The sequence below is a fragment of the Desmodus rotundus genome, chromosome 8, assembly GCF_022682495.2.
Source record: "Desmodus rotundus isolate HL8 chromosome 8, HLdesRot8A.1, whole genome shotgun sequence".
Taxonomy (NCBI): domain Eukaryota; kingdom Metazoa; phylum Chordata; class Mammalia; order Chiroptera; family Phyllostomidae; genus Desmodus; species Desmodus rotundus.
In genome coordinates this window covers 53,161,921-53,176,472 of record NC_071394.1, presented here as the reverse complement: position 1 = coordinate 53,176,472, position 14,552 = coordinate 53,161,921, and the positions used below count along the sequence as shown (strand labels likewise).

General features: G+C 40.4%; 1 protein-coding gene and 1 pseudogene across 4 annotated transcripts in view; one reads left to right on the top strand and one right to left on the bottom strand.

Annotated features, from left to right (window-relative positions):
- SPIDR (scaffold protein involved in DNA repair) overlaps nucleotides 1–14,552 on the top strand; it is a 345,021-nt gene that overhangs the window by 320,752 nt on the left and 9,717 nt on the right. For all 4 annotated transcript variants that reach the window (XM_045186107.2, XM_045186106.2, XM_024578257.3 and 1 more), the window contains exons 15-16: nucleotides 1,036–1,246; nucleotides 1,876–2,028. In XM_045186107.2, coding sequence (XP_045042042.1) covers nucleotides 1,036–1,246; nucleotides 1,876–2,028 — 364 coding nt within the window. The remainder of the gene's footprint in view (nucleotides 1–1,035; nucleotides 1,247–1,875; nucleotides 2,029–14,552) is intronic.
- LOC112320758 (ribosome maturation protein SBDS pseudogene) lies at nucleotides 6,354–7,675 on the bottom strand (annotated as a pseudogene).

Below are 14,552 nucleotides of genomic sequence, written 5' to 3'. Positions count from 1 at the left end.
TTCTCCTGGCCCTCCCCTACTGACCACAGGGTCTTCCCAGCCAAATCCTTGACCCCATTTACATCTACTGAATCCTAAACTGATTAACGGTAAGGGGCAGGATGCCATTTTAATGAACTTGAGAAAGCATTATAACATTTGCAGATAAGAAAAAATTATAATGAAAGGAAAAAAGAAATAAAAAAGAAAATTAAATACTTTTGTAAACACAACAAATATTTGATACCTGCTTTATACCAAAATCTGAGGGCACATAAGATGTAGTTCTGTCATTGTCAGTTTGGGCTCCTGTCACAAAATACCACAGACTGGGTGACTTAAACAGCAAACATTTATTTCTTACAGTCTGGAGTATGGAAGCCCGAGATCAAAGTGTCAGCATGGTCAGGTTCTTAGGGAGCGCCATCCCCTTGGTTCACAAAAGGACGTCTCCTTGTATCTTCTCCATGTGGTGAGCCGAGAGAATAAGCAAGCGCTCTCAGGTCTTTTCTTATAAGGTCACTAATCCCATTATGAGGGCTCTACTCATGACTAATTACAGCAGAGGCTCCACGTGCTGTTACCATTACACTGGAGGTCAGGACTTCAGCATATTAATTGGGGGGTGGGGTTTGTAAACATTCAGTTACTACATTTTCTAACCATTAGGAAACTGACATTTAGCAGGAGAGAAGAATGTACATGTACTAAATATTAACAATGTGGTAATTAGTCCTATAGGTATATGAATGTGGGATCAGAAGGCAAAGAACAATGAATTCTTCCAAAGTCAGAGGACAAGTAGAATAGTTAGTGCCAGGGAAGGGCAGTTGTATCACTGCAAAGGAGCCCTTCAAACAGGTGTAAGGTTGGGCCTCACAGGGCACAGCCATGTCAGTGAGGGCTAGTGACCAAGACATGAAGTCCGTTGTATGCTTTTAAATATTTGTTGAAATGATGTTAATGTAAATATTAGTCATCTAACATAATTGCTTTTAAAAAAATTGTGGATATAAGAATAGCTGTTCAGTTAATAGTCTTATCTGTGTCTCGTAGCTAAACAGTTTGCTTCTTCTGGAGCAAAGGGAGATTTGGTTGATGGTGACTGATGCCACCCTGCAAGGGCAGGATGAAAATAATTCTGGCTTCCCCAAAACCCTGCCGGTCTGTGTGACCTCCTCATGTGTGCTGGGCCAGGAAGTCCTGGAGATGCTCACCGAGGCTGCCCCTCACAGCTTCTTCTTCAGAGATGCTCTCCGAGACCAGGGTATGCTTTCTTCTTTGACAGCCTTGATCCAGTGGTGACTTAGAGATTCCATAAAATGGGTTTGTGGCTTCTAGATGCCTCTGTCTTGCTCTCGAACTGCTTGCCCCTTCACTAGGTCCACTGTGGACAAGGCATATGGAGTGGAATAGGCCCCTGTCATGGCCTCCAATTTATCATTGATCACTCAAGGTTTGTCTGTTGGTGGCACACTTGACAGATGCAGAAGCCATTGCCTGAAACATTACTTTTTAAAACAAAAAGCTACAAATTATAAACACATACACTTAAATCAGTCAGCCCTTTTTCCAAGGAATCAAACTAGGATCCTGCCTCAACTGTATATTTATTTTTTTATTTTATTGAGGTATAATTTGCATACCATAAAATTCACCTTTCTGAATTGAATTTGAGTCTAGTACTTGTGTGTTTTTTCAGCCCAGCATACTGGCAGCTTGGGGGCTTCCTTTCTGCAAAGTGCCTGTGTCGCTGGCCACAGTGAATGGAGCCTCCAGTTGTGCCCCTTGGCCCACACGGCGCCTGGGAGGCTAGCAAAGGACACTGTCTTTACTGGCAGGGCAACTCCCTTTTCTCTGCAGTGGTTCAGTAATCTGAAATGTGTCTGTTGACAGGTCGGATTGTTTGTGTTGAACGCACTGCCCTCTTGCTTCCAAAGCCCATTTTGGGTGTGGCTTCCGTGGCTCGCTCCTGTGAGCTGGCTGGCCCTGTGAAGCTCGATGAACTGGATTCTGTCACTCAGGTCAACTCCATTTGCAGCATTCAAGGTGGGTAGTCAATCTTACTGGAAATGGTGTTTATACTTTCTGAAAAATCACACTTGTCAATGAGTATTTGGTGAGTGCCTGACATGTTCCAGACATTGGTCACATAAGGAACAAAATCAGAAGAGGTTCTTGCCTCTCAGATGTATAGTCTGTATAGAAAGTTGTAAGTCAGATATGCACACAGCCAAATATGGAAGGACAGCATTCCAAGTGTCCCAGGTGCTGCTCAGCGGCACCTCACCTTGTCAGGTAGGTCACTGAAGTCTGTCTAATGACATGACAGGAGCCTTGGGCCGAGATCTCAAGAGTAGGAAGGAACTAATTAGGTGAAGGGGTGGGTTCAGGAAGATACCTAGTGGGAAAAAAACAGGAGTTATAAAGGCTGCTGACAGGATAGAGTGGGTAAGCACTGGTCTGTAAGGAGGCAAAAGAGGCATCTGGGTAGAGGCAGTGACCTGAGACGAGGCTGGAGGGGCCAGCTCTCGCAGGCGAGTGGGCTGCTCTGTCATCCTGGCAGAGAGACAGCATGGTCCAATGTCCATCTCTGCAGAGCAGAGTGGAGGGGCTGGAGCCTTGAGTAGTAGCCAGTAGGAGGGTGAGCACCAGTCCACAGACTGAAGTGAATCCACAAGTAGACTTAGTTAAGAGGGAAGTTGACGTGTTGGGTAATGAATTTAGTATAGAGGGTGCAAGGCATATGCAGAGTGCAAGAACATTTGTGATAACCTCTAAGATTCTGGCTTAGATGACCAGGAGATGGTAGTTGAGTGAATTAGAACATGGTGGAAGAGGCCAGCTTTGAGGGGACAGTCTTAGTTGTGTCTTGGAGAGTTGAGAAGGAGATGTTTCAGTAGCTGGTTGGATATATGAGTCTGGAGCTAAAAATAGCATTAATACTTCCTCTTTTCACTTTATAAAAATCTTTAGTGATAAAAGTAATACATGTCCATTGGAACTAGTGAAAGATGAATGAAGAGAAAAGTGATGATCTCCCACCGCACACCCACCATGCTGCAACCTCTTCAGTGGGAGCATGTATGACTTTGCAAAATGAGATAGTTTGCTACACATTATTCTCTCTCTTGCTTTCCTCACTTAACACTCTAGCAGGGATGACCATCCGGTAGTAGATAGAGATCTAACTCAAGATATTAATAGTCACATAATACTCCCTCGCATGAATTATTGTCCCTTCACTGATGGACAGTCCAATGTGTTCTTCTCTTCTCTTTTGCAATTAATTATATACAAGGCTGAAATAAATGTTTTGCCCTATATCAGTCCCTACTGATATCTATATGCAAGAGGATTTCAGGGTCTTGGGGTTTATATATTTTTTAAGCATCTTTTTTTTAAGATTTTATTTATTTTATTTTTAGAGTGGGGGGAAAGGGAGGGAAAAAAGAGAGGGAGAGAAACATCAGTGTGTGGTTGCTTCTCGCACACCCACTACCAGGGACCTGACCTGCAACCCAGGCATGTGCCCTGACTGGGAATCGAACTGGTGACCCTTTGGTTCTCAGGCCCACACTCAATCCACTGAGCTATACCACCTGGGGTTTTTTAAGCGTCTTTATTGAAATATAATTGATATCACAATTCACTCACTTAAAATGTTTTCATAGAGTCACAGGGTTGTGCAACCATCACTACAATCCAATTTTTCAACATTGTCATCATTCCAAAAATAAATACCATGCCTGTTTCTGTTACTCCCCATTATTTCTCCCCTTTCCCACGCCTTCCCTACACCCTGGTCTTAAGAAGGCACTGATCTCCTTCTTGTCTCTATAGATTTTCCTTTTTGGATATTTATATGGTCTTTCATGATTGGCTTCTTTTAGTTAGCATAATGGTTTCAGAGTCATCCATGATATAGCATATATCAGTATTTCATTTCTTTTTATGGCTTAATATTACATTATACGGGTATGCCAGTTTCTGTTTATTCATTCATCAGTTGATATATATCAGGTTGTTTCTACGTTTTGGCTAAAAGACGCTGCTATGAATATTTGTGGACAAGTTTTTGTTTGAACACCTAAAATTTTGGGTCTGTATCCAGGAATGGAATTGCTTGTTTGTATTTCCTTCTTTTATGATTTTTTTCATGGAATTTTATATTGACCTTTATTGTCCTTGCATTGCCTGCATTGTATTGTAATTTTTTTTCCAAATCCGTAAGAATGGTGACCTTAAAAAAAACCTTAAAATATCCTCTGTAATTTCCCTCCTGGAGCCTTCTGTTCCTCTGAGCCAATCTTGACAAGCTCTGCTTTCAACTGTTGTCCTGGACTCCCCTGTATTAATCATTTAGGGTTGATTCACTGTTTCCTAATTCACATGACTTATTTATTGGTTTGTTCTAACTGTAGGTTTTTTGTGGGTGTTTTTTTACCAAGTTGAAGAAACTCCCCTCTATTCTTAGATTACTGAGAGTATTTATTATGAATGGGTGTTGAATTTTGTCAAATGCTTTTCTACATCTATTGATATAATCATGTGACTTTTCTTCTTTAAGCTGTTGATATAATTATATTCATTATTTTTTTAATATTGAACTATCCTATTTCACCATTGTATAATCCCTTTTTATACAGTTGGATTAGATTTCCTGATATTAAGGACTTTTGCATCTATATTCATGAGAAATATTGGTCTGTAGTTTTCCTTTTCTGTAATGTGTTTATCTGCTTTTGGTATTAGATTAATGCTCTCCTTACAAAACAAGCTAGGAAGTGTTCCCTCTGCTTCTGTTTTCTGGAGGGGGTTGTGGAGGATTGGTGTAATTTCTTCTTTAAATGTATGTTAGAATTCACTGTTGAGCCTGTCTGGGTCTGGTGCTTTCTGTTTTGGAAGAATGTGAATTATTGATTCAATTTCTTTAATATATATAGGCCTACTCAGGTCATCTATTTCTTCTTGAATGAGTTTTGATAGATTATATATATCAAGGAATTGGTCCATTTCACCTAAATTATCAAATCTGGGAGCATATAACATTCTTTTTTATTCTTTTAATGTCCATGTGATCAGTAATCATGCCCCCTGTTTGATTTCTGATATAAATAACTTGTTCGTTCTCTCTTTTATTCTTGGTTAGCTGAGCTAAAAGGAGATCAATTTTTATTGATCTTTTCAAAAAACCAACTTTTAGGTTTTTGGTTTTCTGTATTGATTTCCTGTTTTCAATTTCATTGATTTCTGCTCTACTTTTTGTTATTGTTTATATCCTTCTTTGGTTTTAATTTTCTTATCTTTTTCTTGTTTCCTAAGATAATGTTTCTAATATATACATTCAGTGATAAAAATTTCTCTCTAAGCACTGCTTTTGCTGAATCCCACAACTTTTGATGTGTTTTGCTTTTCATTTAGTTCAACATATTTTTCAATTTCTCTTGAGATTTCTTCCTTGACTCGTGTTATTTAGAAAGGAGTATGTTGTTTAATCTCCAAATATTAGGGGGTTTTCCAGCTATCTTTTTCTTACTGATTTCTGTATCCTGTTGTAGTCTAGGAGCATACTTAGTATGATTTCTAAACTCTGAAATTTAATAAAGTATGTTTTGTGCCCCAGTACGTGCTATATCTTGATGAATGTTCCATGTGAGCCTTCAAGAAGAATGGTATTCTGCTGCTGTTGGATGAATTATTCTATAAATGTCAATTAGATCCAGTTTATTGATGTTCACTTCGACTGTGTCCTTACAATTTTCTGTCTGTAGATCTGTGAATCACTGATAGAGGGGTGTTGAAGTCTCCAAATACAATATATAAAATATAATAGTGGATTTTTTATTTTCCAATTACAGTTGACATTCAATATTATTTTGTATTTGTTTCAGGTGTACAGCATAGTGGTTAGATGTTTATATAACTTACGAAGTGATTCCCCTGTGAAAGTCTTACACCCACCTCATACCATACATAGTTATTACAATATTGTTGACTGTATTCCCTAAGCTGTACTTTATATCTCTGTGACTGTTTTGTAATTATCAATCTCTAGTTTTTTTCAATAAAAATAAAGTGGTTTTATTGATTTCATGTAATTTCAGTTATATTAACATTTATTATAAACTTTAAGAATTGGAAATAAATGACTTTTTTACCAAGAATAATCAAGGTTATGGCAGCATGTCCAATGAAAATTATTTAAGTCCTGCACATTCATCACATCTGTTTCTCAGATAATCTGGAAGTATCATCCAGGCATTATATTATACATGTATTTCGTTAAGCAGAAATAAAACATTATATTTTATTTTTCAGCAAACTCCCATTTTGTCATGCAGGCATATTCTCTCCAAAGTAATTGTATTATAATTTATAAAATTTAACTTTTTATTTATAAGAGCTTCCTCATTTCACCTTGGAAAGCTACAAAGGCATGAGACAGCAGCAAAATGCTTCTCTGGACTTTGTATTTTGAACTTTTTATATTTACCTAAAACTCCAGTTTATAACTAAAACTGCATTAACCCTACATTTTAATACTTATTTAGGAAAGTCTTTTTGTGTACACATTTAACACAAAGATGGAAAACTTCAAATAGTTTGGCAAGTATTTGGCAGACCACAGGAAGAAAACAGAACTGAGGGAAATGAAAACATTGCAGTGTCTTCAAATTGAAGAGATTGATGAATGTCATTCAAATTTCTCATCTCCTTCTTTCACATATTTTAAGTTGAGTACTTCCAAAGAACCTTTGCATTTTGCCTCCTTTTTTATTAGCTCATCAATTTCTCTGAAGCATCCTGGGTCAATTAGACACAACTTCTAATTGTTGACTATAATCCTCACTTTGTATAACCTCGATCTTGAGCTTTTCTTGAAGCTTTTTTCCTTCATTCACTGGAAGAATACGCATAAACCAAGGTCTCACATGAGCATGTTCTATCTTCATTTTCTCTTTTAACTGCTTTGTTACTTCCAAAGCTTGCTGTTTTGTACTCTTGTTGGTTTAGACTAGATAGTGGATGTCCTTCATTGCTCTCTGGTGAAGATAACAGTTTATGGTCTCTTTGTTTCAGGGTTCGTACATTTGTCGGCTACAATAGTGGCAATGTCCCTAAACATCTGCTCCAGGTGCATGTGCCGATGTTTATCTGGTACAAGAGGCCCCCACCCCCAGCTTTAGTCAAAATCTGTTTACAGATTTCAGTCTGGTCATTTGTTCCAAATACACTGGTGAGGTCTTCCTTCTTTGCAACCTGACCTTTAGAAACACAAACACTGAGTAGGTCTGTAGAACTCCATCAAGGTCTTTTTCTACTCCAGTCTGCTAGCCCTTGACTTTGTTTTTGTAGCAGGAGATCTCAAAGTACCCTGGTAGGCTACCTGCATGCCGCAGTCACATTGATGAGGCATATCTGGTTGGTGGAAGTGAAGATCAACATCGTGGCTGCTCATAGACATTGGGTCCAGTGAACCAAGACAGGCCCTCACCAAGGGCCTGAGGGCTACCTATGCCTCCTTGCAATGGCCTGGTGGCATGTGACACAGTGAAGGCTGGTAGAGTGTGAGGCACTATGACCAATTCAGCCTACCACCAATTTTTACTTCTTAATCTTTTTACCTTTTTCACCCAGCCCCCAATACCCCTCCCATCTGGCAACCATCAACTTGTTCTTTGTATCTGAGTTTGTTTCTATTTTGTTTTTTTAGATTCTTCATGTTAAAGTAAAATTATATGGTGTTTTTCTCTACTTCACTTAGCATAACATCCTGTAGGTCCATCCGTCTATCACAAATGGTAAGCTTTCATTCTTTGTTTTATGGCCAAGTAATATTCCATGGTATATATGTACCACATCTTCTTTATACATTTGTCTTTTGACTGGAGCATTTAATCCATTTCCATTTAAAGTACTTATTGATAGGTATGTAGTTATAGCCATTTTATCGTTTTCTGATTGTTTTTGTACTTATTTTCTGTTCCTTTCATATTCTCTTGCTTTCTTCTCCTGTTTGTTTATGACTTTCTTTAGTATCGTCTTTGGATTCCTTTCTCTTTATTTTTTGTATATCTCTTGTGGATTTTTGGTTTGTGCTTACCATGTGTTCATATATACCAAGTCTGTTCTAAGTTGATGGTCAACACAACATTTTACTCATCCCTTCCATGAGGGGAAGGGATGTTTATGTTTTTGTCATTATTTTTACTTCATTTGTGTGTGTTCCTTAATTTACTGTTATAATTATACATGATCTTTTAACTTTCAAACTAGCTTTAGTGTTGGTTGTCCCACTGCTTTCATTATGTGTTTGCCTTTGTCAGTGAGGATTTTTTCCTCCACAATATTTTCTTATTCATATATTTCTTTCTTCTTAAAGAAGTCCCTTTAACATTTCTTGTAATACTGGTTTGGTGGTGATGAACTCCTTTAGCTTTTTCTTATCTGGGAAACTCTCCTCTCCTTCAATTCTAAAAGAGAGCCTTTCTGAGTAGAGTAGTCTTGGTTGCAGGTCCTTGTTTTTCATCATTTTGAATAAATTTGTGCCAGTCCCCTCTGGCCTGCAAAGTTTCTGTTGAGAAATCAGCCAACAGTCTTAAAGGAGCTCCCTTGTAGGTAACTAGCTGCTTTTCTCTTGTTGCTTTTAAGATTCTCTCTTTGTATTTAACCTTTGGCATCTTAATTATGATGTGTCTTTGTATGGGCTTATTTGGGTTCACCTTGTGTTAGGACTCTTTGCACTTCCTGGACTTGTATGTCTTATTTGCCAAGTTAGGGAACTTTTCAGTTTCATTTCTTCAATTTTATTTTTTCAGTTTTATTCCTTGCTCTCTCTTTTCTCCTTTGGTACCCCTATGATGTGAATGTTGGTACATTTGATGTTGTCCCAAAGAACCCTTAAACTATTCTCATTTTTTAAATTCTTTTTTCTTTTTGCTACTTTGATTGGGTATTTTCTGCTATTTTGTCTTCTGTATCACTGACTTGATCCTGTCCTTCATCTAATCTGCTGTTGATTCCATTTAATGTATTATTCATTTCAGTATTGGTATTCTTTATTTCTGACTGGTTCTTTCTTACGTTTTCTATCCCTTTGTTGAAGTACTCACTGAGATCATCTATTCTTCCCCTAAGTTCCTTGAGCGTCTTTATAACCAGTGCTTTGAACTCTGTATCTGGTAGGTTGTTTGCCTCCATTTTGTTTAGCTTCTTTTCTGGAGTTTTGTCCTGTTCCTTCACTTTTCTTTGTCTTCTCATTTTGGGTGCCTCCCTGTGTCCGTTTCTATGTATTAGGTAGATATGCTCCATCTCAAAGTTTTGGCAGAGTGTCCTTATGTAGTAGGTGTCCTATATGGTCCAGTGGCACAGTTTCCCCATTCACCTGAGCCAGGTGCTCCCGAGCTGCCCTTGTATGGGTTGTGTGCTCTCATAGTTAAGCCATGATTGCTCTTGGTGTGTCAGTGGGCGGGATTATCAGAGCAGGATTTGCTTTAGGGGGCTCTGGTGCCTGCCAAATCTGCCCTTTGGGGGTGTCATTTGAGAAGCTAAATGGGTGGTGCTCAGTTATGGTCTGAAGCTGGCCACCACTATGTTGGGTCTGGGACCTCTTGGGAGGGAGTTCAGTACTGCCAAGGTCAGCCTTTTCCTGTGTCCAGCCAGGGTCATCTGCTAGGAGCTGCAAAGTGTTCTGCAGTAGGTAGCTGCCTTTGCTGGGCTTTGAGGCTCCTTGAAGTGGTTATGCTGTGAATAGAGCCTGTCTGCTGCTTGTGTTGGGCTTGGGGCCACTAAGCAAGAGGTAGGTATGGGGCATGCTGAGGCTAGCCATTGCTTATTTGGAGCTTGTGGACATTTGTGAGGTTTTAGGAAGGTCCACAGCACAGGCCCAGACAGGGTACAATAATTGGGTGGAGCAGGGTCTCAGAGAGCAGTGTTAGTCAGGCTGATGGAGATTCAGATTTGGGAGAGGACTCAAAGAAAGGAATAGTGGCACCTGTAGGCACTTCAGTCTGGAAGAGAGCTGCCACTCCAGCCCTTGCCCTGCAGCCACACAATTCAGTTCTTCCTCATATCTCCCTGGTGTTTTTTCAGCTGCTGTCCCCTCTCTGGAGCTTAGGGTGTTTGTGAGCATGTGAGTTTGTGCTTAGGCTCTTTAAGGTGATGCCTGGGTCTACAGCAGTCTCACCTGGACTGAATCCCTGCTGATTTTCATAGCCAGCTGTTGTGGGAACTCCCCTTCCCAGCACTGGTGCTCCAGGATGGGGAGCCTGGTGTGGGCCGGGACCCCTCGCTCTTCGGGTGGGACCTCCACAGCCAAGATACACTTCTGATTCTTAACTGACACACTTAGCCTTGGGACCAGCCCTATTTCTTCTCTGCACCTCCTACCAGTCTTGACTTGGCTTCTCCTTTATATCTATATCTTTATCTATAGGACTTCTGTTCAGCCAGTCTTCAAGTGGTTATTCCATGATTTAGTCATAATTTTGATGTGGTGGGAGAAGGCAAGCACGGCATTTACCTACTTTGCCATCTTGACCATAGTGGTGGGTTTGTAAATCTCTCCTTGCAATTCTGTCAGTATGGTTCACACCATTAAGCACATACACATTAAGAATTGTTACATCTTAGTGAATTGACCCCTTTAACATTATTTAATGCCTTTCTCTATTATTTAATGCCCTTCTCTATCCCTGATAGTTTCCTGTGCTCTGAAGTCTGTCTGAAAGTAGTATAGTTACTTCTGTTTTCTCTTACTAGTGTTATCAGAGTATATCTTTTTTTATTCCATATGCTTTTAATTTCTATGTGTCTTTTTATTTAAAGTGGGTTTCTTGTAGACAGTATAGATTTGGTTCTCTTTTTTTCCACACTCTGGTACTCTCTTTTAACTTGTATATTTAGACCACTCACATTTAGAGTAAATATCTTTCATACTCTCTCTCTCTTTTCTCATTTTTTTGCTTTCTCATTTTAATTGAGCATTAAAATTGAGCATATTATTCTATTTTCCCCTCTCTCTCAGTGTATCGATTATACTTTTTAAAGAAAATGTAGTGGTTACCCAAGAATTTGCAGTATACACTTAAAGCCAATCAAGTCCGTGTTTAAATAACACTGCCTGACTTCAAGGGCAGTACAGGCCCCTTACAGCAATATTCTCAATGTCTCCCTCCCATTCCTTCTACCTCTGCTGTCATTCACTTCACTTATCCACAGGGTGCAGTCACTGAATACAGTGTGTTATTTAAACAAGTTATTATCCTTTAGATCAATTTAGAATAATAAATGGAAAAGATTTTGTTTTACCTTTATTTATTCCTTCTCTAATGCTCTTGTTTACTTTGTGTGGATCCAGTTTCTGACCAAAACATTTCCCTTCACATATCACCCTTTTAATATAGAGTTCCCTGTGGGTCCCTCTCTGAAGCTGTGCCACAGGCCTGTGAGTATGTCAGGTGGATATTTAAACAGACTATTAATCACAGTGCTGCCAGATCCTTTGATGAGCACCATTTACTGGGATTAAGAGAAAACTCCAGCTGTAGAATGTTAAAGTTTAGCCCAGCCTCCCACGCAGGACAGTGCGAGCCACGACAGAGGCTGGGGTGGTGACCAGTTCCCACTGATGGACAGAGGGTCCCTGCCCTACTCCCCAGCCACCTGTGTGCTTGCCCACATCTGACTTCATCAAATTCCCAAGTCCTGTCTACTCTGTGAAGTAACAATAGCCCCTTCTCAGACCCTCAGCCTTGCCCTGTTTTGCCTGCTCCTGACCCAGAAAGTCCAGTGACAGCTTGTCCAAAGTACAGCACCAAGCAGGTGCTTTCACCATGCACGCAAAATCCATGCTAGGAATGGGCAGCTCTCAGCAGCAGCTAAATCAGCTCGGCATCAGGGTCTCTAGCAGGACCTGGACCTTGCAGAACGTTGAGCATGTTCCCTGAGCAGGGCTTGAACAAATTCAGAGTATGACCCTGTGAGTCAGTCGCTCACTGAGAACTAACAACATCTTACACCTGCCCTGGCGGAAGCCTTTAAGTGCTCCTAGGAAAGAGCCTCCGTGAAGGGGTGATGCTTACTCCACTCCACCCCACCCCACTCCACTCGGGTCGCCAGGCCTTCTCCTCACTCCCAAACGCCAGCTCCCGTAGTGTGCAGGCACTTCTTTCCAGTTTATTTTCTGGGGTGAAACGTTTTGCAGCATTGATTTCATCTTGCCTGCATTGCTCATCACTTCTTTATACATTGCTTGTTAGTGGGTGACGATCTTGCTTGCTGCCGTGGGAATTAATGCAGCAAGCTCCCACACTTCTCCCTGGGAAGTGGTGGCAAAGTCCTGTCTTCAAACCAGGTTTTGGCCTCTAACTAGAAGAAAAAATTTCTGGGCCCAACTTCTTTCAGTCAGCCAAAAAGCTGGGGAGTAGCGTGTTGCAGAGTTAAAAGCCGCTGCAGGAAATTTTAAACCTGGCCCACAGTGCTGGGAACAGCAGACTGTCCAGGGCATGCACGTCTGTGTGCCCCTGCTGGACAGGGAGAAAGCACTGAAGTGCTTCCAACAGGACCCTCTGAAAGAACCTTCTTAAAAAGATGTTTTAATAAATATGTGATAGGCCTTTCCCAAGCCTAATTATAAATGATTTCTGTAAGTAAGACAAGGACAGTAAAGGCTTTTAATAGCAGATCGCAGTCAAGCGATGCATATGGCGACACACTCATAAAACTCTAACAAAAATCACTTTTTTCCTCATGCTTATTTAAGTGAATGTTCTAGATACTAACAGTGTAGTAGTGTACTTACCAGTCATCCCTGGAAGTCACTTAGGGTAGCCAGAAGGGATTTCCATCCGTGTGTAGATCCCAGACGAAATAAATTTCCTCTGCTCGTGCCCTAATTGGAAGGAAATTGATTAAGTCCTTAACACCCAATGATATCCTAGGGTAAAAAGAAACGTTGGTTAGTAGGTGTCTTCTCTTTTATTAATTCCTTTGCCAAGTAGGAATTGCTGTGAGCCGGACTCTCTTCCGGGCACTCAGGCCATGGTACAGGAGCCACACCCCCTGGCCTCCTTACTCATGCCTTTGCTTACTGTGAATTAGTTGGCATTCCTTTCTGCCTGTGTTATAAGCCCTTACTGACTTCAATTTCTACCTCTTTAACTTGATTAGATTTTCAAGGACAATGAAGAATTGTCAAAATCAAGATCTGTTATTTTCATTTTCAGAAAGTCATTCAAGTATGCATTCCATGAATGTATTTTTAGTAAATCAAACCTACTTAGTTCTCATAATTCTGTTATATTTTCTACAGATACATTTCCTTCTAATGCTTGCTCTAGTGGGGAGTGAAATTCTTCCCCGCAGCGGAGAGTGGGGAGGGTGACAGGAAATGTAGGTCACATCTTACTTGTTTTTCAAATGTCTAATTTCACTACTTTTCAACAAGGATGGTCTGTGATTTGACAGCATATCTACAGTGCTTCACATTCCAGCAAAATTAGACCGTCTCAGTCTCCTGCTTAAAATTCCTCACTGGCTTCTCATCCTTCCAAGATCAAGTCTAAAATCCCCAGTAAGACCCTGGATAATCACAGTCTGTTAACTTTAGAGCCCTTTCACCTGCCTTCCCTTCATGCCTGTTGAGCATCTAGCCTCACTGCAGGGTACAGGGTAGGCCTGTGCCCCCACCCCTCCTGCAGCCCTGTCTCACTTCCCTTCTTTTATGAAGCCTTTCCTAACCTGAAAGCCTGCCTAGTAGGCCTCTCTTCTGCACCTCTGAAGGGTCTTTTCCATTTCTCAATTTAGCGTTTATTTTATGGTATTTTTAGTAGACTATTTTTCAGAGTAGTTTTAGGTTTACAGCAAAATTAAGCAGGAGGTGCAGAGATTTCCCACATTCTCCCTGCCCCACACATGCATAGCCTCTCATAGTATCAACTTCCCCCTCCAGAGCTGTACATTTATTACAATAGATGAACCTAGTTTGACACATCCTAGTTGTCCAAAGGCCATAGTTTACATCAAGGTGCACTGTTGTCACCCTTTCTTGGGGTTCAGACAAGTGCATGTTATGTGTCCAACATTATACTATCATGCAGAATGGTTTCGCTGACCTAAAAACCCTCTGTGCTCCACCTGTTCATTACTCCCGCTCCTTTAGCACCTGGCAGACATCGGCCTTTTTACTGTTTGGATAGTTTTGCTTTTTCCAGAATGTTATATAGAACTGGCTTCTTTAACTAAGCAATATGCATTTAAGTTTCCTTCATGTCTTTGCATGGCTTGATAGCTCATTTCCAGTGCTGAAAAATACTCTGTTGCCTGATGGACCAGTTTGTTTATTCATTCACCTACTGAAGGACATCATGGTTGCTCCCAAGTTTTGTCAGTTGTGACTAAAACTGCTGTAAACATCTGCATATAGGTGTTTGTGTGGACCTAAGTTTTCAACTCATTTGGGTAAATACCAAGGAGCGTAATTGCTGAATCATATGGTAAGACTATATTTGATTTTATAAGAAACCACCAAACTACCTTCCAAAGTAACTAGCTGTACTGTTGCCAGACGG